The 27904-nt window shown below is 39.3% G+C and overlaps 1 protein-coding gene and 1 long non-coding RNA gene across 3 annotated transcripts; both read right to left on the bottom strand.

The window, feature by feature from the left end:
• Positions 1–127: 127 nt before the first annotated feature.
• PHF6 (PHD finger protein 6) lies at positions 128–22484 on the bottom strand. 2 transcript variants are annotated; one of them, XM_072929074.1, is made up of 11 exons: positions 22344–22484; positions 17278–17457; positions 17014–17115; positions 13822–13955; positions 13476–13519; positions 4135–4298; positions 3814–3957; positions 2526–2630; positions 1506–1639; positions 758–887; positions 128–468 (listed from the first exon to the last, which is right to left on the bottom strand). In XM_072929074.1, the coding sequence occupies exons 2-10, from the start codon at positions 17413–17415 to the stop codon at positions 758–760; spliced, it is 1095 nt and encodes a 364-aa protein (XP_072785175.1). In that variant the 5' UTR covers positions 17416–17457; positions 22344–22484; the 3' UTR covers positions 128–468. The 2 variants fall into 2 exon arrangements, with proteins under 2 accessions (XP_072785175.1, XP_030128387.1); XM_030272527.4 differs by having other exon boundaries at positions 4135–4301.
• Positions 22485–26503: 4019 nt separating this feature from the next.
• On the bottom strand, positions 26504–27538 carry LOC140684161 (uncharacterized). The gene is made up of 3 exons (XR_012055966.1): positions 27076–27538; positions 26860–26956; positions 26504–26728 (listed from the first exon to the last, which is right to left on the bottom strand). It is a non-coding gene; the product is annotated as an uncharacterized lncRNA (long non-coding RNA).
• Between the last annotated feature and the right edge of the window lie 366 nt (positions 27539–27904).

Raw genomic sequence — 27904 nt, forward strand, 5'->3', positions numbered from 1 at the left:
CTTGTGCAGGAAGAAAATGCAAAATTCACAAAGTACCAGCTTGTTGCCATCACGGACTTGTCCAGGTTGTTAATTAAACTAGCTAAGACCTTCCCTCATTGTGTGAATCCACTAAACAACTTACACATTCCAAATCTTAAAGTTTTTATTCAGTCCAGAAATATAGATCTTACTTCATTTCAATGTCTGCCTTAACTTTTGACACTGTACATATTACATATCATTTATATAGTGTTTCATTTTTTTCCAGACACTGCAGACTACAAACTACATAATATTGACATGTAAAACTCTGCCACTTACTGAAGGCTCACACACATGAACGTTTCAGGCAGTTCAATGAAATTTCTAACAGAGTTGGGTAGTAAAAAGTTACTAACCCTTTTCTGATTTTTAGAAAACAATTTAAAAGAATTAGTAGTTATGATGTCTTAGCCATTCCCAGTTCTATAACTCTGTCCCTTGAACCTGTTTAAAAAATGATGAAAACAATAGTAAATTTAAAATCATACAGAAAAGCATTTCACAGCTCAGACATTACACCTACATTTAGCAATAGAAATGAGGGCCTCCCTTCTTACACTGTTACAAAGTCAGCCGGATTTAAAAAACAACAAATCCTCCCCATTCTTCTACAGTATGCCAATAAAAAGTACTCTGCATACACTAGATTTAAATACTTCACTGCAGTAAACTACATTAATTGAATATTGCGTTTCAGTCTTGGTAACAGATCTGTCAGGAGTAACTTCCATACCTAGTTTCCATTGAGCTGCTGCTGAGGAATGTCATTATGGTCAGTGCCTGATTTGCCACGGCTTTTGCTTTCTCTTTCTTCATCCTCTTCATCTCTTTCATCATTTCCACTATGGTTTTTACAATAGAGTCTGGCACAATAAAAGGAACAGTGAGGATATACACTAAAAATATCCATCAAAACCTGACTTATCTCGCAATTAGTTTCGAGATGTGCTACAAGTAAGTTACAAACTCTTGAATCATTCACAGCTTCCAGTCAAGCATCAGTTAAACTGAGAAGGAAAACAAAGTTCAAGAGCAGCCAACAGAACTGTGACCAATCCCCGTTTTGCAGAACTGCCTCTCACTGCTCGGCGAATGCCCTCTCGTGGGCACAGAGCAGCAGCTCAGCTGCAGCCAAGCTGCAGCTCTTCAGGAAGGATGCCAAGTTGTGGGGTCCAAAAAGCCCCTGAAGGAAGCTACAAACACATCAATATGGAGGAATCATGACATCTATTTTCTTGATCTAAATTATAGATTATACAAGTCAAATAGTTTTCTCATTTCTCCTATTTACAACACTACAGAAATCTTAAATTAGCTGAGTAACTGAAATGTTCCATAAAGTCAATGAATACTTAAAAATACCATTTTAAGTTAAATAATATCCTCTTTTTTAAGAACGTATTGACTAGCCAAGTTAGGCAGAAAGTGTCATGAAATATCTTTACTTTCGTAGTAAATTCAACAATTACACAGGTCCTTACTTATAAATTCCTCGTGACATGTTCTCAATGTATTTAGCTTTGTCTTCTACTCCACAGTGGTAATGGTATGTTTTTATGCAGGCTTTGATTTCACACCCAATAGTAGCACCAGGCTGGCTGCAGAGTGTGCATTTCTGTGCAGGGGAACGAGGAGAACAGCAACATTCAGCATCTCAGTCTTTTGTTTTATAGTATTCAGTTTAGTGTTCCTCATATTTATAGCTAACATTTTGGAACAGAGTAATTCCTCTGGCAGATCATCCTTCCAATGAAAAGTTAATCAAAGACATGGTAAACCAGAAGCTGTAAGATACCAACCCACAAAAATATGAACACCAGGATTTACCTGTCTGTTTCACAGAAAACTGCTACGTGATTGTAAAACATGTTCTTGCATTTCCAAGGCCATTTTATTGCTCCTGAAGTTAGCATGCTAATATATAGAGTCTTAAATTATTTTTTTCAAGGAACAATATTGCTAGTTTTTTATTCTCTCTCTGATCCCCTGTAAAATTCTTAGCACTTTAAAAACATCCTGACTTTTAATAAAATACAGTGTAATGTTTTACCAGCATCCCCATCTCTGAGATCTTAATATGTTTTCCTACAAAAACACCAAAACAGTTGGAAACACTGATTTGTTTCCAATTGTAGAGAATATATTCACTGCAAGAACTGCATACTCTCTAATTTTATGTGCAGCTCCACATAGTGTGTTTTTAGTAACACAGGTCCAAAGCTGTTACTGTCTTATAGTTACAGCATGGCTAATATGAATCATATGATTCTATGACAGTAACAGTTATGTACATTGTCATAAAGAATCCCAAATACCACAAGCCCAAACACCACTAATATTAAGGTGATTCCTATCTGGCTGCCCTTCCCACAAGTAACAATATATTTTAATTTTGTGTTTAGAAAAAGATGGAAAAGATTACTTCATAAATGGAGGGAGGCAGAACTATACAGGACTTAGCAGAATCACTAACACATTCACCACATTCTGCAGGTACATACCATTCTTTTTCCTCTCTTGATTTCTTGAAGTACAGTTTTGATATCAAAATCACCAAATTCTGCCCTTGAAGTTGTTGTTAGCTGGACAGTGCCAGAAGAGAACAACTGTAAAACAAGCAAGTAATGTCAGGTCACCAAGATGTTTGGAAATTTTTTATTTACAGGAATAACTGAGCACAGAACATCCTGTTCTGTGATCTCAGACAGCATGTGCTTTACCAGCAAACTAGGAAAAACCCTGGGCTGAGCAATTAAAGCATTCCTTCTGATCCCCACCTGACTGCTTTAATTAGAGTTGTTGTTGCCTTGGAGAAATTTATAGTAAAAGACAGAGGAGTAGATGAAAAATAATGATAGGATGCAAACATAAAGTAGCAAATGGGAAATATTATCAATTACACTACTCAACTTTTTAGGAATATTCCATTTCATTCCCTGTGACATGTATGCAATTTAGGTTCAACCCTGATGTCAATACAGCTGTGAAGACCTGAGGGATGAAAATGGAGAAGTACCATCCCTTCCACCATCATCCTGGTATATTCAGCTTTAACTGCCTTAAAACTGACCTTCAGGTAGACAAAGTAACAAAGAGCTTTGCTAGACAGTAAGACTCAAAGCTGCTGGCACACACCAGCTCTCTGTTTAGTGAGGCTGGATACAGAAAATCAATTAGTAGCTCCACAGATTGCCTGTACTATTTATTCATTTTGAGGAACAACATGGACCAGTGAATTTTGTTACAAAAAGCCCTCACTCATGGCACTGTCTGCTCATGTTCTTTGCAATTAGATCCTGTTCAGGCTGACAGTTCTATAAACATGATCATCTAAATGCAAGAGCTTTCTAGAACTTCCATATCCCACACTCTACTTAAGTCACACAGCCTGAATCAACAGGTCAGAAAATGAACAAAGTTCATGGACTCTTCCCAGATTGTTCCTGAACGCCTGTGAAGCTGCTTTATTCTTGGAAAGGATTCTTTTAGCTAAAACTGTTTTCCTTTTTAAATACTTCATATGCATTAAGACACTAAGGGAGCATTTTTAATAAGCTAAAGCATCTCCCTGAGCTAATTCCATCTCTTAGCATGAAGCCAACTTTTATTCATATTGCCTGCAGTGAAAATAAATGAATTGCTCACTTTGCAACACTTCAGTGCTTAAGATCATCAGCATATAGACAATACTCAGCATAATTACATGTGAGGGTCCTGTATTAAAATCCAAAATAGCAATTCAGACAAAAGTCACAGACTAGACTGGCTAACAACAATACTGTTACTCACCATGCACTTATAGTGTGCTGCAGCCTTTTTGGCATTAAATATATGAAGCTTTCCTCTAGCTTCATTTTCTTCTTCACCTGCATGACAGAATCCACATTTAGGTTTTGTATCACTGGGGCTGCTTCTGTGGGGAGACCTGTCTCTCTGAAAGAAAAACATTTTACTAAAATATACTGCTGGGATACAAATAAGGTTGCAATTTTAAAAGCCTGTTGCCACCAGCTGGAGGCTCAGACAAATGCAAATTTTAATAAAACTTATATTTCAGAGAAGAAATATGCAATTCTGTCTTCTAAGAAGTTTAGCATATTTACTGCTTACATAGGAACTGCTTTCTATTTCATCTGTGCCGTGTGAGGATGTAGATCTAGTATCTTCTGATTGCCCTTTTAAATTTGTTTTTCTTGGCTTTCCCTTACGACCCCTCCTTTTTCCTTTGGGAGGTGAAGGCTCCAATTCATGTTCATTGATATTTTCTTCTAAATCTGCTTTAGAAGTCAGAAAATATAATTAAACAAGATTCTCCACAATTTTATAAAAAACAAACTAAGGAAAAAACACAAAAAAACCCAAAAAACAAACCCAAAAAACCAAACACCAAACCAACCCAAAATCCACCAACACCAGACAAGAAAAATCACAACTTGTATTTTCCGAATTTTGGTCAGAAACAAAAATAGCACCTTTTCCCCATTTATTAGAAACCTGCAACTGCAGATCCTGAAAACATTACTTTTTATATGTCACACAGCTTTGCATCGTGATAACATTAGAAGGTTTAGTTTTTCTTACAACTTCTACTTTCAGACCTAAAATGTGTCCTCACATATACATCCTCACCTTCACTGAAAATAACATTCATTTAATCTACACTGAAACTGGAAAGTGTTTTCACCCATGAAATATGCTAATAAATTATTAAGGTTCATAACTCCAATGTAAATTGCCCTTGATAGTATGCCAGTGTACCCAAATAATACCTCTCTCCTTGCTTTATCAATTGATGCCTGTTGACTTAAGAAAAAAGCTCATCCACTGGGTTATAACATCAAGCTTTAAAATTGAAAAGTATTTTGCCTTCAGTGAAACAAATCCACAATTTCATGTCATTACAGAATATTTTAAAATCTGCAGCTAAAACCAGCCTCCAGTTTAGAGGAAATCATCCCCACTGACAACATCCCATATCAAGTATTTACAGACTATTAGGAACATAAAAACACATTTTTTAATACAGACATGCCAAAGAGGCCTGACAAGTTCCTTTGCAAATGTCAGCTGAGCTGTGAATGCTACACAGAGCTGAGCCAAGCCTTTGGGCACACTGTCCTTTGCACAACTCACAGCTCTAGAGAGGATAACAGATCAGTTCTGCAAGATTAAGATTGCTTCCAGTAAGATCTAGTTAAATTTTATCTGATAATTACATCTAACAACCAGTTCTGTTCAGTCCCTAACAACTTTCCTACTCACAGAAGCAGCCTCCTTTTTTCCCTTTAATATGTAGCACAAACCACAAACATATTTCAGCAGACTTGTTTAAAGAACATGCACAGACCCTGCTGAAGGACTTTTCTTCTCAAAATCCAAACCACAAACATCAGTATGAGACCACAAACATCAGTATGAGCCCCCAAACAGAAGAAATGGTATGAGTTGGAACATTCACTTGATGTTTACTGTGATACTGTTTTAGTAACCAGATAGGACATATTAGCATTTAGCTGGAGACTAAATGCTGCCTTGCCAGCACTCATCTTTCTTATCTATTATCACATAGAAATCAGATCACATTTCTGTCTTGTGGTAACAGTGACTCAACTGCACAAAACTTGAAGTCAAAGTGCTGAACATATTCCACAGCCACCGAGTGGGAGCAGAAGACAACTGAAGCCCTGGCCCAGCCTGGCACACCAGGACATCCTGTTCAGCTCCATCTATTGTGCCTGTCACTAATCCCCAAGAAAGCTACAGCTTCTGCTCAGTTATTAAGGAAGGACAGAAAACTTATCCAAATGTATCACAACAGGTTATACTGAAATTCATACAGATCTGCAAATTATTTTGGTTTAAACTTACAGATTATACAGCTATATACAGATTTGCCCAAGTTGCTACTAAGACACATCAGTCTGTCTACAACATCCCTATACTTTAATGTATAAACTACACTTTTCTAATTACATGTCAAAAGCACCATTTATTTTACTCTGAAAAAAACTAAATGCATGATGACACAGATTATGTAATGAAACAATACATTTTACATTTTCTTCTCAGTATTTCCTATCTAACATTATTTTTCCTTTGCCACCACTTGTTAAACTCCCCAAGCAAGATAATGCAATTCAGATATTGACCTCTTAGACAGCATATAGCAAATTTTATAACAATCTGAAAACCTCTTTCAAAAAGAAATCTCTTTTATCTTGTTCATCATATGAACTCTCCACTGAATATTCAAATAAATTTGTGAATATTTGTCTCTATTTTTACATTTACAGAAATCATAGACATTATTTTAGAAAAATAGTCTTACAATTATGTGACTATTGAATTCATGACCCTTTAAATGGCATCAATAAGAAGTTAAAAATATTCCTTTCAAAATAATTCAATGGACTTCCCTACTATTTCATGAAGCAAACATAGTCCATTCACTGCCATTCCTTATTTTTTCCAAAGCTCCTTGTCAATTTTGTCAGCCAAAATGCTTTCCACCCCAGCCCACCCTTATTTTCTACAATAACATTAAAGCATATCCTGAACTCTTTACTTACAAAACTAGAAGTGAGGTATAATTGCTAAAAACCAAGCACACCTTATGAAAACCAATTTCTTAGAAGTGTCAATCTCCTCATAGAACAAGTTCTTAAGTGCTGTTTTTTAGTCTATAATTATTAGCATATTTAAGATTTGAAAAGTAAAAATGCTGTATTTTTAAAAGATAGTTTCAGTGTAAGATAAAAAAACCATGAAGAACACACAGCTTTCCTTAAAGGAGAACCCCTCTTCTGTGCTCAAAACTATGACTTTCAGAGAAGGTCAGACATTAAAATCCAGATGCTACGTGACACCCCTTCACTAAAATACAATTCCTTGAAGATTTACATCTCCTACTTCAAGTGATGTGGACCTACAGAGTAACAGCACCAAGATGTGAGGATGTGCTCTACCACATCTGTCCTCCAAGACTGATACCTCAAATATTAAAGCTTCTCTCGTTTTTACAATGCCTTGAACTCCCAGAACAGAACAGGGAGACTGTAACCAGCTGTCAAACACATCTGCCCTGGATGGTCTTCATGTTCAATTTACAGCTTGGTGGATGCCCTAGCCCTCCCCTCAAGCCCACTGCCAGCTTACCCTGTGTCCCTGGCATCTGATGGTTGGGTGTTTCCAACTTCTCATGTCAGCTTGAACTAAGGAAAACACAAAAAGTTGTTCAACTCCTCCCTGACCAGGTGATGTTTTTTCATGGATATCACCCATCCTCTGAGTCCCCTGAGATTCCCTAGAATTCCCTCTTCAACTAGCCCCCATCCCATGTCCCAATTACTGCAATGCTTTTTAAAATCATGACAATTTTCTCAACATAACTTTAGATAGTGTTCTAAGGAGGTTTCTATGAGCGTCCCTCCGAAGTCCCTAAATGCTAGATCTGAAAAGAGCCCAATACACAACATAGCCTGAGAAGTTGGGGGTAAGGGTAGAAATCAAGAAGAAACAATCTACATTTTGAAAAGCACCTTGGAATATGATATTGTAAATTCAGATGAGTAGCAACAAGCCCCTAATTTGCATTTTAGAAACCCATGAGCAGTACAAAGTACCACAGAAGGAACCCTGGCAAAATGCTGCATTACATCAACTGTTAACAGGGAGATTCAGCTTCAGAGAGAAATCTAAAAATTCTCCTTTGATCATGACTAGAAGGAAAAAGGATCAAGATGTTTTGCTGTTTAAAATAAGGCTTGGCAGAGAAGAGGAGATATCAGTGAGATATCACTGATCCATACTGCATCAGCTTGAAATACACATGGAAACCCTTTCCAAAAGCCAGGTTAAGGCAAAGTAATAAAGAATTAAGTTATTTAAAGGTTGTGGAAGAACAAGCAAAAAGAGGATGTGTACAATAACTATGGCTCTATTTACATCCTACATTACCCTAAACAGCAGAGTAAGAGAGCCAGAAACAAAGTAGGCTGATTTTGTATGAGGAAGATAAAAACTGAAACTACTGGCAAAATATATTTGCAAGTAGAACTTGACTTGAAAAGAAGCCAAAGCATAGAATGTTGAAGGGGCTACATAAATCTGAAATCACACATACGCAGGTAAAGTTTCACAGTGCATTTGGGATAAAAGAGAAACTAAAATTTCAAGGAACAAAATCAATCTTCCTAAGATTTTTAGAAGAGAAATGGAATATAGCAGAGAAAGAAAAGAGTACTACAGCATGCTAGAATAAAATCTCATTAAACTATGGCTGAAAACAAATAAACCATATGAGCCAACATGATTGTTTTAAATTGGAAAAAAACACACAAAAAAAAACCCCAAAAGAGCCTTATTGGCCCAGCAGTTAATCATAAAAATGTGGATGCATCTATATGCAATAATAAGAATCAGGGACTTGCATAAACCCCTTGCAATCAAACAGAAAATCAGGTAAGCTAATCATGAAATAATAGTAGTTTTTATCAGCAGATGTTGTGAAATTAACAACCAAAATGCTGAATATATTTTTGTGTTATCTTTTTCAATGGAAAAAGAATAAGTTACATTAAACACATCTAAACTAAAGTAAGAACAGAGAGGAAAAAATTAAATTACCCCTTAGGTCCTGCCATATAGATAATGCCACATAGATAATAATATGTTTTCCACAAGCCCCAGATACTTCAAGGAGCTGATGACTCTTGTCCAGAAGTTATTTGTTATGAGGCACTTGAGATTATTTCTTTAATTAAGTATATTTAATACATAAAAACAATAAATAGTCCTTACTAACCACACATTTTAAATGCATTTTAAAGCAAAGAAGCACTGGCAAAGACTGAGGACAGATGAAGCACTTGGTTTATCTGCACAATCACAAAACTTATGACCCCTGGTCTGATGAATTTGTTGAGTAGCTCAAGCCTCTCTGTGTAACACCTTGCCTAGATGGGAGGGAGAATCAGAACACCACAGGACAGCTCCTCAGACAGGAAAACCACTCACCACATGACTTTTACATTTTTTTCTTTTCCATTAGCCATGTGGTTTTCCATAAGAAAACCCTGGTGTGATGCTTCTGCACAAACCCTCATTAGTCTATAATGGGACACTGCTAATTCCCTGCCTGGACCAGCTGCTCCTGTGGGAACACCAGGTACACATTTGATGCCACACCCAGAGCAGCAGAGGAGACACACATCAGACAGACAGCACATCAGGCTGAGTTAGCAGAGCCCAGAAGACTTTCTCACTGTCAAAATCAAAATGACCCCAAACTGCAACATTACAGAAACATTTACACCTGACTGTTACTGCAAAAAATGTGAGGCCAACCTGTGCTAGGACCAGTGCTACAGAAAATGCAACAGGGAACAAACACTACTTGAAAAATCCAAAGATTAATCAGAATGTTACCTAGCTAGAATGCCAAAAAGTTGCAGATGCTTTTCCTGCCAGTCTGTGGTTTTCACTGCACTTTGGGAAAGTACTTGGTGCGCTATAGATTGCAGTGTCCCTAAACAGGTCTCAGAGAAATATCACCCTGACTCAACTTACTGAGCAGTGTGAGAGGCAGAAATTCTATGTCTGATCTTTAGAATGACATTAAAAGGATGCTAAAACAGGGAATCTCCTTATTTCCACTGTGGAAACGTAACTCCCCGAGGCTTTGAGCACAGCTACAACAGAAATTACAGACATTTTATTTTCTGACCCCACAGTTCTCAAGCATCTGCTTTAAACATTAATAAGAGAAGTCACACAGCTTTGTTAGTCTTTGTCTTACTACTGTGTAACAGATGAAATTACATTCTTATCTTAGTTTATATTAAACTGTTCCTCATCAGCTGAATTTATTTTAGATTCAACACATCAGTCAGGGCAGCCCCACCTGCAGGGAACTGAGAGAGGCCAGTTTTTTAATTTTTCAACAATTATTTCCAGTACATTGGAATAAATTCCGACAAACAGCTCCAAAACATTACTTCAACAATAGTTCATTCTTCAAAAAGAATAAATGCAATTGTATCAAACTGAACAGTAATTCAACTAATGGTTAGCTGTGATCATTTGAAAGCACTGGCACCAATTCCTGTAACCTATTAGGTACTGAAAACTTAGACAACTTGCCTAAAATTATGAATTAAGATGTTACCTGAAGTTCAGTTGTTTTGTTAAATTTGTAACCAGCAAGGCAAAAACCTAGATGTCCTTCTTCCAGTTAATGAGAACAAAGCACAGAAAAAACACTCTGAATTACACAAAGGAAATATAGGAGAAATACAGTTTTCCTATTCTATGTCACCTAAATACCAGGCTAAATAGATAAATTAGATAAACCAATCTTTTGAAACAGATAACAAATTTAAGAGCATACTACTCTGCTGCTATGTTTCATATTTTCATATTCAAAGAAAGTAGAAGGTAGTTCATCAAGTCCTGTCATGTGAAGAAAAATTAATTCCCATTACTCATTAATTTTGTCTTATTGAGTAGATACCAAGTCTGATGAATCCTGACACCATCTGAATTTCATAACAGCAATAAAAACATCTATGAGGTCCTTCTTATTAAGTCTTAGCAGGTAACTTAATTCCAAATAGGTCCTCCAACATTATTTCCATTCAGCCTCAAGAGTTTATCTTTAACTGTTATTAAGTGTTTAACAGACAGTCTTTTTAAACTTGAAGTTGTAACTAAAGTGCACGAGCCAGATCTCAGACTTGGGCAAGTATGCGTCCAGAAGCATCCATTTTCTAGGGAAGGGAAGGAAAAATTTCACTGTTATGCAGCAGTGCTGCCTACAGAAAATAATTCTGGACAAACCAAACTCTCCTAAAAACTCTTTGAACATCTACTAACATAAGTGACAGAATAAAAATACTCAGAACAATTAAATATGGACACAAAATACTGGAACAATTAAACCTGGATACAAAGAACCAAGCATAAGAACCCACAGATGTTCTAAACTGACCAAGAAAAAAACCACAACAAATTAATAATAAGAAAAAATCCCCAACCAAAAAGCAGTCCAGAAAAGGAGCAGTTAAGTTTCCAGCAAAAAGGACCGATGGTTCCAGCACCTCCCTGCACCCACACTGGGTGACAGAACTACAGATAAGCTTTAACTGTTCTGTTAGGAGAACACTGCTAAGCAAAGATTAATGAAAATGAAACTAAAACAAGATTAAAAAAAACCCAAAACAACACAATGTTAGCATCTTGTTTCCCTGCCTAGTCTAGTCACTCTTCTCTGCCAAGTCCGCTATCTGGTTTCACAACCACCATTCTTTCACATTTAAATGCCTCCTTGACATTCACATTTTCATCAAGAACCAAACAAAAAGTATATATAAAGCTTAATCTCACCATCCAACACCTTCCAGTTGTCATTTCACTTAGCAAACTTCAGCATTTAAGTATTAAGGGAAAAATCCTCCCAATTCCTTCCCGAATCTCTGAAAATCACCCTGTAATTTCTGTCTGCTAAAGTTAACCAGTGTTCAATGTAGTAAAATACCATTGCTATGGAAATTACTTATAGCATTGTATCAGACATATGTAATATGCATTTCTACTTTCTTTGATTTAAAGGAGGTCTATCACAAAAGAGCCCAAGTTTCTGCCATTATCAAATCCACAACTGTAAGTAATAATTATTTTACGGGTAAAGTTTCCAAAACTGTATGGACTAAAAAGAAGACATTTTCTCTGGGGAAGAGCACTGGGTGGAATTTCAGTGAAATATTAAATAAAGAACTGAAAAAAAAGAATGGGAAGTATAGCTACATATAGCTCTAGAAATGCAAAGCTATTTATAGATGTGTCAAGCATGACAGAAGGAAATATTTCAAACAAAAACAGATGTGAGCAAAATGCTATATAATATACAATCAGGTTCTTTGACTCAGCAGTTCTAAGTGACATTGAGGGTAGGAGAGAGGAAATACACAATCTAAGAGGCTGTTTCTATGAGTCTAGATAAATGTTTTAATAAACTACCACCATCAACATATAATTAAAATTATATAGTTATTAAACACTGATTTCCCCCACTACATCTATATAAAATTTACAAGTCTTTACTGTTAGAAAACAACACTGTAAAACTGAAGATAATGGCTTCTGAAAACTCTTAAAGATAAGCACAAGTTCAGATCTCGCAAGAAATCCCAAGCAGAAAAAGTAATCCATTGGTTTTGAGCCCCATGCAGAATTGCAAGTATTTTTAAACACAAGTCAAACACTGAGACATTTGTGAGCAAGTATGGAAGATTATTTTAAAGTATCAGTTAAAGAGATTAATCTCTCTGGACTCAAAATGTCTTTAATGTTCTGTGTCTGCTAACACACAAAGCAACCCCAAAACAAATACAGGATAACACAGCCTCTTCTCTTTGGAGAAGAGGCCATGTTAAAATATCTATTTTAACATAGATATTATTTTTCTTGTTTAAACCCAGTAGGAGTAAAATTAGAGTTTCATATATAGGCACACAACAATAATTATGTAGATAGAGTAAAAAAGAGAAATTCATTTTCTTTGATATTTTCTGCTGCCTTCAGAATCTTTCTGAACATTGAAATAACATCCAAACCTTTACCATTACCTGGAGCATAAAAAGCAATACATTATCTCAAAAATACATTTGGCATAGAGACTTAAGTAATTTATGAAGTTTAATTTTCACTAAACAGTTGCATACTCCTCATTAGTTAAATCTGAGGACATTTCATTTGAAAACAATGCAAGAAGTAAACTACCCGTCTGCTTACCCAAATTCAGACATAGTAGAAAAAAAAAGAAAAATACTTAATAAAAACACAACATCACAAGTTGTTTGGAATTTTAACAGACCACACAATATATCTACATTTGTGGCATTTCACTATTCTTTTCTCCAAAGCTACACAGCTTTAATGAATGGATCCATAAAACTTTTTTTTTAAATCAATATGATTCAGAAACTTATCTGTAAGTGAACTCATCACAACCCTTTTCATTTGCTATTGGGTGTTTCTTTTTTCAAGAGTTATATTCTACTCACTAGTCCAAAAAGTAATAAATATTTAGGAACATTAGCAGTATCAAGAATCAGCTGTTATCTGACAAAATATTTCAGATGTTAATATTGTGAATACTTAACTACAAATATAAGCCAGCTTCTTCCAAGAAGGGAATGTAAAACTTCTACTGAAACCTTGGTTTTATGGAGCATCATATCTTTTGAACATCCTAAAATTTATGGTTGGGGTTTTTCTCCACCTCAATCAGTAATTTTTAGAGAAAATACAGAAATCAGATGGAATTCCAGACTCATTGTTTCTCAAAAATATGTAGTTCTAATTTTTACTGAAAACATTTATATTCTCCAGAAAAATTAAATTTAACCAAGTATCTTTCTACAATGGGAAAAATTTATATTGAATAATTTTACCTTCAGAGTTATGCGTAGTTTTCTTGTGTTTTCGACATAAAATCCTATAAACAAAGTAGTTGAAAACTGTCAAGTCAGTCACGAATCACAGATTATTTACTCATCTTTTAAATTTAAATACCAGTACATTTTTCTCCCACTTATAAGACTCACTGATACACAAATCTTGCAGTGAAAATATGCTTTTCTAGCACATCACTATTTTGAATGCCACAATCATATTTAGAATTTTTTGCAACAGTTTTGTTTAGATTCCAAAGTGGGTTTTTGTTTTGCTTTGTTGTTTTTAAACAAAGAATATAAAATACAAATTAAAAAATAAACATAACCAGTAAATAATAGTTACATGTAAATGCCTTGTGAAGGTTTCTCTCTTATCTGAGCTTTATCATGCAAAGCACAGTAGTAGTGATATGTCTTGTGACACGTTTTCACATCACAGCCAATGGTCGCTCCAGGACAGTGGCACAAAGAGCACATCTAGAAAGGAAAACAAAGCACAATTCATGTTGCTTTTTGTTTAGTACTTCTGAGGTCAAAAACAGTACATTTACCACTCCCAGTTACAAAACAAATGGATTTACGCACTTGGTATTACGCTTCCTGCTCCCAGGTGTTTCGCTTTTTTTTTTTAAATTAAGACATTTGTTACAAGTGTGCAATAGCACAATAACCATCAGATGCATTATCAACTCAACCACCATTATCAACTCAATGAAGAAAATAAGTAATTGAATTCTGTGGAATGTATCTAATGAAAGTGGCACAGCTATTCACCTGAATATCCCTCTCACAAGGACAGTCTGTCTGTACCGACCATTTCAGAAAAGTAAAAATCATAACTGTACCCGTTTGATTCTGAATAATATTCTAAAGACAACAGGGAAAAAAAATGACACCCATTTGTGAATGAATCCTGCAGTCAGAAATACTGGCAACCTGCAAATTTACCTCAGCATCAGCAGCTAACTTTACTTCTTTTTCTACAGTTATGTCCTGAAGTCCTTTCCAAAACACTGAATTTAGTGAAATATTTGGTAAGCACAATTAATTTATTTCAACTAAACGAAATTTTTCTCTTATATTGCAAAAAAAGATTAAAAGTGGGGCTGTTGCTTTAGTCTTCTTTCCCATTAATTAATTCTTCTTGTATCAAGCACACAGATAACAGTAGCTATCTAAATTAGCCATTTAAATTGCTCATGGTCCTTCTTATACTGTGGTAGGAAAGGAAGTAACTGACAGTATCACTAAATTTTTCTCTTTATTGTTCTCTACTGACTTAATATTCTCCAAAATCTCAGGCTTTCCCATTAAACTCACCTCCCAAGACAAGTGGAGCTTTTTCTTTGAATCCTGCATATTGCCAACACCTCCAAAAGGTTACAATCAATTCCCTACATATATATATATATATATATATATATATATATATATATGTATGTATATCAATCTCTCTCTCTCTGTGGATACATTTTTTCTCCACTACACTCATTTAATCAAATTCTCCTTGCTACTCTCAACTATGCCAAAATAATATACCACCAAAGTTACCAAATATACCACCAGCCTGTTTTTCAATTTTAACGAAGTCAACTGAACAGTAAAAATGTCAAAGCCTTGGATCATCTCCATTTACTCCTCTGCAAGCCTGAAATGGTATGGTTATGTACTGTTGCCTAGTTGTTATCTAATTTTTATGGGCATTTAATCTCATAAATCTGTTATACATTATGGTTTTATATATAATAATTGGTGATCAAAGTCCTTTAGAAAAGCCTAGGCTTATATATCCAGCCAATCAAGTTTACTCAGAACCTCAGTTTTTTTGAAAACCAGAAATGACTAAAAACAAACCTTCTTTTTATGAACAGCATGATGTGTCTGTAAAACAGAGAACACACATTTTATCAATGTTTCTAGTAAGTAATAAAATCGTAAAAAAAGTAATAAAGTTATTCCATTGGCGCATGCCTGCTGTCCAAATGGTCACTAACTCAAGTTATTTTGGGTACATAAGAAGTTTGATAAGCTGCAAATTAAGTATGTTCTCCGGAAAAAAATATAAAACCTTTCCATTCATAGATACTAGAAATAATACAGATAATTAAAATAATTAAGATATCAGTGACTTGTACTTCTAAATATTTAGATATCACAAGCTTTTGTGACTGGCCTACCAATGTTTGAACCTACCACCTTTTCTCAGACAGATCTATTACCATCAGAAGGTCTCTACCTTCTCTCACTGTCACTCTGGTAATGAGGTCCCCACTGTCGGAGCCCACCTGGCCAGCAGCACCTCTGAGGGAGGACAAACTGAGCCCAAGCCATCCAAATATTCACCTAGCCCAGTGCTCTGAGGCTTTTTGCTGAATGTGCTCCCCCAGAATGGACCAGGCAAGCAGACCTGAGAGAAGGGATTTGGGCTACTGATAAACCTTTCCCTTTAAACTTCCCACATGCCAGTGGAGAAAGACAAGTTCCTCCATAGAGTGATTCAGAGCTGCAACTCTCTGCCAGCTACAGAGACAAGCACCTAAGCTAAGATCCAAAATTATCTTGTATGTTTTCTCCAAAGAGGAACCAACTCAGGACTATGAATCCATTAGATTGACCAGATCCAGGTTTTTTACAAAAACCTGAACAAAGTGCCTACACACAGCTGGTGAGCTACAAGAACGGAGCCATTGCAATAGCAGGACCATAAAGAGATTCAAAAGCAGAAAGAGAAACCACCAAAGACATAAAAAAACCCTTTTAAACCCTTTAAGAGACACAAGAATCAAGAAGTTTCTTTATGACCAGTAGTTTCATTTACTACCATGTTCTTTGGGAAGTCCTAATCACAACATGAATGACTTGTGAACAGTTATTTATTTCAGCTAATTAGAGCAAATGAAGTTCCCTGGATGGGAAAATATGCAAATGAAACAGTGCATGGAAAAAGTAGATTATTATTATAAAATTGTAGTTCTACAATAATACTTTGGACTTCCGGTAATGGTCCAAGAACTGGTAAATATATAGAATGCTCTACATAACTAAGCTGAAAGGTTTTAATGTGAGGAGTGAACTGATCATCTCCTAAAATTATTTTTAAAAGAATCTCACTCATTTCCCCGAATGGAAAACAATTAGTTCTAAATAAATAATTATTTTTTAAAATCCTCATAAATTAGCTTCTAAGAAATTAAAAAAAAAAGTAATTGCTGCTCAATCTCTTTAACTTGGTGAAGCTGCAAGACTACTGTACCCGCATACCTCATAAGCCCTTTATATTCACAGCATTACTTTTTAAATCAATATAAAAGGAGCAAAAAGTGTATTTAGTAGTTAAAACTAAATTTTGGCAGTAAACACAAGTACTGGTAAAGGTACAATAACACCCTTCCCAGGAGCCTAGAATGTGGATTTCTTTCAGAAATCCAACAGAAAATATGAAATAGATTAAATACAGTGAACAACTTCCTTGCAAACTTTATGGAGGGTATGAAAATACTGTCTTCCATTTTCAAGAGCCAAAATAGGGACTTACCAGTTTTGTGCCTCTCTTTATTTCTTTCTGAATATCTTCAATAGAGAATCCACCAAGACTCTCATTATCAGTGTGTGACGAAACCAGTGCAGATGAGAACAGCTACAATTGCAAAGACAAAACCTGTATTTTAATTTTTAAGGGTATAAGTGATAAAGAAATTTACAGATATGAAATCCACCAAATTGCAGTGGTTAATCGTGTGTGCCAATTCCAATCTGGGTGGCTTTTCCACGTGTCTGCAGCGTTTTCCCGGTCACTCACCATACACTTGTGATGTGCCGCCACCTTCTGGTTCTCCGACATCAGCAACTGCCCACATTCGTTATCTTTATTCGACCGACAGAACCCACACTTCCTTTGTCTGGAGGAGACTTTCTTCTGTCCGACTGAGCTTGTCATGATTTTAAATGACCTTACAATGCCACTGCAATCCTCTCAATGCTACAGGGGAAAAGAACTGCAATCAGCATGTTAACATCAACAAAAGGCATATTAACATAGCTTCGTAAATACAGTATGCTTGGAAGTGATTTGTCCCTTTTCTTTATGCTACTTCAATATACCCAAATAAACAAGTGACTGGCAGAGGCAGTATTTGGTCAAATTTTAATGACATTTTTTCAGCAAGAAAAAAGCAGTTTCTTTACGCAAAAAAAAGTTTGATAATTAAAATAAAAATTTGGATGCTAATACAAAAGCAGAAAATGGAAAATACATGTGGGAAATACAACAAGAGAATCATCAGAGAAAAAAAGTTACTGCAACTCATTTTTATAGTTATTTATTACAGGAAAGGAATTTGTAGGGAAAAAAATATATGTACATGCAATGAAATTCATGCTACTGAACTTCTTCAAAAACAGAAGCAAAGAAAAACACAGAGTCCAGCACAGCCTCCTGCACAGGTTTTGGCTGTAAAGGCTCACAAAGTCTCAGGGCAGATGAGTAAAGAGTAGAGATGAGATGATAAAATGTTACCATTTAAATGTTACCATTTAAAATGGTATCAGAGGTATTTCGTGGCTACTCAAACAGCATTAGGAACAAAATTTTAGACACCTCTCAAAGGTGCTGCAGTGGAAACCTCTCTGTGACCAACAGTTAGTTCAGCAGTACCACACCAGGTTTCAGTCACTGCCCGACAGCTGCTGTTCTCAGCTCAGAAAAGCAACTTAAACTCAGTATGAATCACAAACTTTTCACGTGCTACCAGCAACACATTTTAAAATCTAACACTGAGGTCACACTGCCCAACTCATGCAGAAACAGCTTGTGCAAAGTGAGAATACTCAATGAACGTACTTATTTCTTGGCTCAGTATTAAGAAGTTTGTGTTCATCTGCTTCTACATCTACCAAGAAATAAAAAAAATTATCTTCTTCAAATAGACTTTCTTAGAGCTTTTCACTTTGGAGATTGGAGCCTTATTATCAGAATTTGCCACAACTGCAGTAAAATCCTCCTCAGCCTTTCTCTTCATTTGACTCGGCTAAGTAAGAAAAACCGGCGTAGGGTTTGATATTTATGTTGAAAAAAAGTGTAAAATCCAGCCATAAATAAGAGAGCAGAGTTGCAAAACATCTGGACTGGGCTACAATGGCACAGATCTGCATGAAAATACACGGCTGGTGTCTGGAATTAGCACAGGCAGCCCCGGTGCTCCCCAGTGCTGTCAGAAGCTCATAATGCTGGCATCACTCACTCCTTCCCTAACCGAAAGCAAAGGATCGTCCTCAAATTTCTGTCAGCGCGTCCTGCTGCTGACGGCCACTCCTGCTGCCTCCTGCTTCGACAGATTTTCACAGACCTTCAAAGTGCTGGCCCTGCAGTGTTTGCTGCAAAACTGCTCCAAAGGTGCCTGTCCTGTGCCCCTCGCCTCTGCCCTCCCAACAGCTCCATTTGCTTTCTCTTCTGACTGCGAGCACTTCATGCCGCTGACGCACACTCAGAACAAGAATGCAAAGGTTTCGGATCTTGCTGATTTGCACAAAAAATGTGCCAATCTGGATAAACTAGTCACACCCTTTTGCAGTGGCAATAGGGAGTCTTTAAGTGTTAAACACAAAAGAATTATTATACTGTATTCTTCTAAAGAAAAAAATAAAACAAGACTATTCTGTAATTCCTTCTGAGCAGAAAGAATGGTTCCTGAACAGACAGACAGATAAGTATGTATGTATATTAAAAAATAAAAATCTGGGTAATTTTTAAAATTTCAATAACATTTGGGAGCAAAAAAAGACCTACAAAAGACAAGCAAGAAGCAATATCACAAAGATTACTTGTTTACATCTCACATTCAATAGATCAACAGAAATCACACAGGGATGCTCAGAAATATAGTAACAAAGTAATGTAAAAGGCAAAAGTTCTGGTTTTGTATAAACAGTTCAGTATATACACATACAATCACTTGGGTCTACCTGTTTCATTTTATATTCAGGTATTACTATTAAAATATTGACCAACGATACCAGTTATTAAAAGGAAGATTAGGGATTTCCTTGTACAAGTGCACAGGTCCTACTGACTCAGGAACAAGAATTACTAATAAAACAAAGCTACCCTTCAATTTAAGCAGCAAGTTTGTATTTTAGAACATGAAAGTAATTCATAGCACACATAAAATTTTGTAAGTGGCTCTCACCATATTTAATTTATAGGAAAAACAACTTTCCAAGACACAAGATTATAAAGAACCTTCTCACAGCTTGCTGCTTTCCACCTTCCAGCACACTACAGGCATCACTGCAGCAGCACCACAACCTGACACAGCCTGACTTCCTCAAGTACTTCTGCATAATTAGATTTTTTTAAGGCTCACAGTGAAGTTAAAAATAATGCCAATCTCTACTCGATACATGGACACTGATGTTTTAAAAAAAAAGAGCAAATATATGTTTTTAAATACTTCACAATTACAAATAATTTAACACTTGAAAAATTATTCAAAACTCAAACAGGCCAAGAAGGAAATTCACGTTCTTTTCAAAATCAGATTAAATTACACTGAAAGCATTTTACAAGGGTATCTAAAAGTTTTCTTTCCAACCCCACATTTCTTGTGACTTTTTTTTGTTTGTTTGTTTCACTGGGCATTTACACTATTCATACATTTTTAAAGAGTGCTGAAAAAAACCTTAGCATGAGAAACATCTATACACCTCTCCATAAATTGTATCTGCTTTCTCATAAATGTGAGAAGACACTACTCTCAGACCACTTTTCTTTGTATCAAAATGCACTTATCCTGTTCATTAAAAAAAGAAACAAAACATGATTTTCTGAGAAAGATGAACCAAGTAATGCAGCTACAGCCCCACAATTCTGAATCCAAGTACTCAAAATTCTGTTTTCATCTCTCAAGTTAAATCACCCAGAGCAACTAATCTAGTTTACCAAGTATCAAACTACATTTCATTGGAATGAGAAAAAATGCAACTTAAAAACAGCTCAATATTTTGGTTTTCCATGTTTAACAGGTTAACAAATGATTAAGAATTACAAACAAGTGATTATATCTCCTGTTGATAGAATCTTGCTTGTCAGCTTTGTCCAAGTCTCACAGACTGGATCACAAGGAGTGACGTACTGTGGAATCACTGGCCGGGAGATTTTCACTGTCTCCACCAAAATGGAACACACATACTACAGACACAAAGATTATTCCATACAGATCAACTTTCCATGGGCTTGATTTAAGAAATGAGAAGTTACATGTAACCTAGAATCACACAAGCAGAAATTCACTCAACCATTCTTCACCGAAAAGTTTGGGTTCATTTGCATTCACATTTCTTATGTTAATACTGAAGTATTAAATGTGGTGCTTTCCCTCACAGCATCTTTATTTTATCTTTAAAGCACCAGGTTTTACACCCTCTTGTAGCTACTGTGCTGCTCTGCTGAGCTTTAGACAACAGATTTCCTAAAATAAAAGTGCAAGTTCAATAACTCTCAGGCACGGGATGCCCTCAGTGCATGAGACATTGTTCAGCACCAAAGAATGGAAAGTAACCTGGACTCCAATTTCTATTTATTGCCCAAACATGTTTCAGGAGTCTGATTATAGTTAAAACCTCACCTGTATTTCCTACAAAAAATAGTGATCTCTACACGCTGCACTTGTAAAGTTTGTTTTGCTGTGTGACCTGTATGATTCCCAAACTATATGTCAAAAGATTAGAATTTTTATTTGTGAAGAAGATTTCAGACACCTAGGGAAAACCTGTGAGAAGTAAACAAGCTTCAGAAAATGCCACTGCAGATGCTGAAGTGGTTTGTTCTCTCAGGAAAAGCTACAGAAAATATTTGTGCTGATTTTTTCCCAGATGCTCGCTGGAGATACCAGAGTCACAAGCTTACAAGTGCTTCGCAGTTTCCCGGGGGGGTCACCCATTGTTGGGAGGTTTATTTTGGAGAAGGGGGGAGTGAAGAAAGGGAGACGGGAAGTACCCTGTAGGGTTCTGTGGCTGAGAACCCAAATCACAAGTCTCACAGAAATTTTTATCCAAGAGTTACATTCACACAGCATCCTACAGTCACTATATAAAGTAGGATGAGAATTTATCCATGCAACTTCCTCAAAAAAAAACCCCAAAAAGACTCCGAAAAAGGGGCAGACGCGAGGGGAGAAGGGCAAACCCTCGAACGCTTAAACAATGAGAGCAGAGCAGGTGACTAGGAATGACACAGAGAGAGCCCGCGGTCAGGGAGATCTGGCAGACGGCGCTGAGGGATCTCCAGGAAAGTTTACATCCTCCCACGGGGAGCGGGAGATGGGCCGATAGCGGCACCTCTGCCGCCGCCTCCCCGGGGATGCGACGGGGCAGGACGGCAAATCCCGGGCAGGAACCGCCCGACAGCCCCGCGGGGCCCGGCCGGCACCGCCGGGGCCCGACCCCCCCCCAGCCGAGGGGTACCGGGGGCAGCGCGGGGGGACGCGGGCAGGGCGACCCCCACCCCATTCCATGAAATTTTGGGGGAAACGGGCACCGGGAGACGAGGGGGGGGAGGGGGGGCGGATCCTCCCTGCATGGAGGGCGCGGGCCGGGGCGGGCGGAGCGAGCAGCACCGCCGGCACGGGGAGGGGGCAGGGGGGCGGCACCGGCACCCGGGGCACCCTGAGGGAATACTGCGGGGTGCCGCGACCCTCCCGGGGCTGCAGGGGCCGGCGGTAGCCCCGGGACCGGCGGCGGCTGCGGGTGGGCGGGCCCCGGGCCGGGGGCTGCGGGCGGGCCGGGGGCGCCGCGCCTGCCGCTGGAGCGCGGCGCAGCGGCGACGGGGCGGGCAGCGGGCGCTCGGCGGGTCGGTCGTCGGTCACTCACCCGTGCGGCGGGCGGGGCGCGGGCGGAGGAGCCGCTCGGCACGGCCCGTCCCCGCTGGCGGGTCGCTCAGGGCCGCTCGCCCGCCGGGACCGGCGCGTTCATTCGGGGCTCGGGACGCGCCGCCGCCGCCGCCGCCGCCGAGCGCACGCACGCACGCACGCACGAGCAGACGCACGCACGCACGAGCAGACGCACGCACGCACGAGCGGACGCACGCACGGCGCGCCTGGGCCGCGGCGGCGCTGCGGGGCGGTGCCCGATTGGCGGGAGCCCCGGGGGGGGGGGGTACTCGCCGCCTCCGTTGCGCACGCGCGGCAGCGCACACGCCTTTCCCGCTCCCGGTTCCCGCTGCCCCCGCGCAGCTTCTCCGCGAGGCCGGGAAACGGAAGATGGGGGTGTGTGGGGAACAGCGGCTCTGCGCATGCGCCGCCGCCGCTTCCCGAGCGAGCGGGGCTGGCGGGCGGCGCGGGCACACAGGGAGCGGTGCGCATGCGCTGCGCTCACCCGCAGCCGTTGTTTGGGGGGGTACGCGGGAGTCGCGCTGCTGCGGCCGCGCAGCCGCAGTGCCGCGCGCGTGCGCAGAGCGGGCGGCGGGGGGCGGGCGGCGCTGCGGCACCGCGCGCGCGCCCCGTGGGGAGGGGGGAGCGGCGCCGCGCGCGCTCCCTCACGGTGCCCCGACCGCCCTCACGGCGTCCCGGGCGGAACGCAGCGCAATGCAATGGTCAGGGTTGGATGGTCTTCGCGATCAAGTCCAGCCGTCCATCCACCGCTGCCACCACAACCCCTAAGCCACATCACTTAGCACCAGATCTAAGCGCCTCTCAAACACACCTTTGGTTCCGGGCTGGCAGTGGCAATGCTGGGTGATGTGGTTTAGTGGTTTTGGGGTTGCCGTGCCCTGAGTGAGTGGCTGGATTTGATGATCTTGAAGGTCTCTTCCCTCCTTGACAATTCCATGATCCTAAACCACATCACTCAGCGCCAGATCCAGACATCTCTTAAACACCTCCAGGGACGGTGACTCCACCGCCTCCTTGCGCAGCCTGTTCCAACACCTGCCCACCTGAACAGTGGGTTCCTTTTTCCTACTCTCAATCTCTGCTGGGGCCTTAAAGCTGTTTCCTCCGCTCCTCTCGCAGCAGACGCGGCAGACGAGACCGGCTCGCTCCTGCCGGGGGTGATGAGATCCCCCTGAGCCCCGGAGCCCCGGCTGCCCCACCGCTGCTCAGCGGACTCGTTCCCCGGCCCTGCAGGAGGTTCCCCGGCCTTGCAGGAGGTTCCGGGGGCCCTTGCAGGAGGTTCCCGGCCCTTACAGGACGTTCCCCGGCCTTGCAGGAGGTTCCCCGGCCCTCACAGGAGGTTCCCCGGCCCTCACAGGAGGTTCCCCAGCCTTGCTTTACACCTTATGAACAAAGGCAACCTGTGTACAGGATAAAATTCCAAAAGAAACTCTGCCAACTTGGCTTTAAGGACATTCACAAAAAAACTGATTGCAAGGAGAAGAATGAAAATAATAAGAATATTGATAATGGATGTAAAGCATTCTGGGAAAAGGTAACACTGAATGGCTCAGCCATCCTGCAGGTACTCCCATTTAAATCTTATCAGAAGGAAAAACAAAAACCCAAACAAACCAATAAAACCTCTTGTAATTTTATTAATGGCCATTCAAATGTAGCTTGAAAATGATAATGAGTAACATTGACTGTATGTCCCAGTTGGAGTCAAATATGGACATCAAAGTCCTGTGCTAAGGGAACTTGTGTCAGAAAGCTTTGAGCTCCACCCCAAAACACTGCAGGCAAACAAGTCACTTCTCTGATTTACAACAGCAGCTTGGTTTTAAACTCTGGAATAATTCTAAGCCAATATGCATTCGATACTTAATTGCATTTGCTTGGTTTTGTACAAGACTGCTGATCTTATTTCCTTTCATTCTCAAAGGAGCTACGAAATGTCCAGATGTTAAATCTAAAGTGAAGCAAAACAAGTCCCCATAAATCCCCTTCAAAAGAACAAATGTTGCCAATGGTGACTGAAATCCTAATTACTTCTACTGATTATTTTAGCATAAAGATGTGTATAAGGTACAGTGTTCCCAGTCCTGCAGCAGCTCTTTCATCTCCAATTACAAAATGCAGAGGTTCCTCACTCACTCACTCAAATTCATATTAATTGAGCTCAAAGCACATGAGTACAGCAGCACATTGGCTGGACGAAGCATCACACACGCACTGTGCTGTACCCATGAGGACACTGGTTTAGTCTTCTGTCACCTCAATAGCTGCATCCTCTATGTGCCACACGCTGCTCCCTGTTGTTCTGGGATAAATGCTCTGTTAAAGCACGAACAGATGCCTTTCCCAACCTAAGCCCAAGGTTTGTCTCTCAGTTTTTGATGTTTCAAATGGTACGTGTTGTACCCACTACTAAAATCTCATGTCACTCCATCTCACTGCTGTTTTCTCTCTGTGGTATCCAGAGAGGTTGCAAAGGTTACAAGCAGGAGTTTCTACCTACCTATACCTACAGGCTTATACTGCAACCAGCATCCTGCTATTTCCTTGACCTTTAACTGCTGTGTTATAAAGTATTTAGGAGATGATATTTCATACATATGGACAGAGGTCTGTGTCTCAGTTACTTGATTCCTTACCTGTACTATGGTACCTTGCAGAGTTAAGCATGACACAAACACCCAACTCAGTGCTGCTCCTGTACAGTTCACAAACTAATCCTTAAAATGAGATGAGCATTACAGAGCATTGGGATATTATAGGTACAAAGCTGAAATGGCAACAAGAAGTAACAATTTCCCACCATTTATGAGGTGGGAAGTATAAATCATTGTTCAGATTCTACTTTTGGAAAAGGAGAAAACTGAGGTAAATGTGAACGCTGTGTGTAGGCTTAACCAGGTGGAATTCACTGCTAATACCAAGAATATTGGATTTTGTATTCTTTTATTTTCCAAAGTAATAGAACAATTCCAAACAAATCTGAAAGGGATTAATACAAGTTGTACTTGTTTTGATTTAAGATGTAATTAATATAGATTCTGCCCTTGTTTTAAATACACAACAGATGTTTGTGGTTATAGTCAGTAACTGAAACATGCAAACCATTGAGACTAGAGGTATAAAGAAGATAAATTTAAATACCAGTGAAGGACATTAGAACCATTTGGGTTCTAGTGTTTTTAAAAGCTTTTTTTTTTTTTTTTTTTTTTCTGCTAAAATATAAATAGCTAATGCTTCTCTCATTTAAATAACCATCTTTATGTTTCTGAATTAAACAAATCAGGAGCACTGGATGGTTCTGGGAGCCATTGTTAGAGCTATTGTTTCAAGCCATCTGGGGCTTATGGCAAACATCTTCTTCTCATTTGAATTCAATATATTTTTAAAACCATCAGCACTTCCTTAAAAATAAGCCAATTTCAGTTGTACACCTCAGTTTTCCATCTATGAGGGGATTTCTCAGCTATGGATTTAACACACCCTTGTGTTTTTTGATACAGAACATCTTCTTTATAGTCAGACAATAAAGATATCTTACACCAGCAGTTCCTAAATTTTCTGAATGAACAAATACTGCTAACTTCTTTATGAGTTAGAGATCACTGTCAGATGTATCTGAAAACATTGGCTTGTGTGTAAGGGCAGGGGCATTATCCTCTGGGAATACCTGCATGAGACAAGTAAAGCTGCAAAGAGTGTGTAAAACATGGGCATAAGAATGACATTCAGAGTGAAACACTCAGAGAACAGTCCATAGTTTTGGTCAGGCTCCCTCAAAATAGGTGGATAATCTCTGATATGTGATGTGGGACTTGACTCTTTCCTATGGGGGGTTTATCCCCTTTATCATAAAGAATACAGATCCTTTTGACTCCCAGAGGAGATGCGAGTGATCATCTGTATCTTTATTTTTATAACCAGCTCAGCAACCTTTTCTGGGTGATTTTAGGCCAGCAGCTCTGCCTGAGCCTGAGAGTGACAATGTGGGGCTGGGGAGGGAACCCACAGTCCCAGCTGGGACTGACACAACTTTGGGAAGGCATTTTCTTCAGGCTGTTTTTCAAAGCGCAAGATGACAATTTTGGTGTTTTCTGGAAACCTACCTGGTCCCACAAGGTAAATTTCTGAGAGCCCCAAGCTCCCCCTGTGAGAAAGGAGAGATGATTGATTATTCATTAAATCTCAGCAATCAGCACCTCACTACCTCTCACACAACACCCCCACACGAGTGACTTGTTGCCAGATCCTGTCCCAGAGCTGCCAGCTTTGAGCTCAGCTGACACAAACCACCCTGCAGAGCTCTCATTACTTTGCACTCCAGCAACATTGTCTGTTTGAATGGTGTGGAACAGCCGGCCTGAAAAGCTGTAAACAAAACACACACACTGCCATTGTGTTTTATTGCAACTTCCATGGTTTTCTGAACTGAAAGTGTGGACTTTCCAGCAAATTACATTAGTGCTGCTGCAAAGTCTTTGTGTATTGCTATTTGTTACCTGGTCAGCGGCGCAGAGGCATTTCAGTGTTGTCCAAAGTGCTTTCCCATTTCCAGTACTTTTGGCAATGTGTGTTGCCTTCATACTCTTGTATCATCTGGGAGAGAATAAAATTTAGTTATTACAAGAACTACTGCCTGGCAGGAAACCAACCTTCTGACAGGTATAGCAAAGGCTTGTAACAATTTAAGTGTCTGTGTGTGGGCTAAAACTCACCAGGATTTTACACATCCCATCAAACAGTTCTTGCCAGTTTTCAGCTCATCACTTCATGGAAATGCACTGCACTTATCAGCAACCTATTACATTTAAGATTATAAAACAAAAAGCAATTCTCAGTGCAAATAGACTGTGAAATGTATTTGAAAAGCAAGGTAACAATGGCAAATTATGTTTTAAGAGCTTTCTTCTAACAGTAACTATCACACTAACAGTACAACATTGGAACACTGGGAATACTTAGACTTGATAGTCTAGCCCAAGGACTGCAGTAAGCTTTAATAAGACTATAAAGTCATTACCTGGAGTACCATTTACCATGGTTTCACTTGTCAGAAGTCAAGAGATAGACAGTATTTTAAAGGCCCATGGCTCAGATTCTGACAGTGTACACTGCCATGCTTCCATAGTCTGAACCTGAGTATTAATTCTCAGAAATATCCCGGGAGTATGAAAAAAATGTGCTAATCAGATTAAGTGCAGTGTTGGACTTTTCACTTTAAAATAGTAAGCCTTACCTTAAACACACAGAAAATTTAGCAACTGCTCTAGTGCTGAATTTGTGTTTATCTCCCCTTTTTGCTGTAGCTCATTTGGAGACATTGTCTATACAATAAAATTGGGGGACTAAAGCCCCAAAAGCGTTTAAACCAGGTGCCAGGAAAGGCACCAAACCAATCACTCCAAAGAAATTTTAAATTAAATTATGTAATATTTTTCAGGTTCCTCCTTCCAGAACAGGCACGATGAAGAAGGTGCAATGCTGGGCAACATTCTGCATGTGAGAGCAAGGACCCCAAGGACTAAAATCAGCAAATGGCAAGTG

This window comes from Taeniopygia guttata, chromosome 4A (assembly GCF_048771995.1).
Source record: "Taeniopygia guttata chromosome 4A, bTaeGut7.mat, whole genome shotgun sequence".
Lineage (NCBI taxonomy): Eukaryota > Metazoa > Chordata > Aves > Passeriformes > Estrildidae > Taeniopygia > Taeniopygia guttata.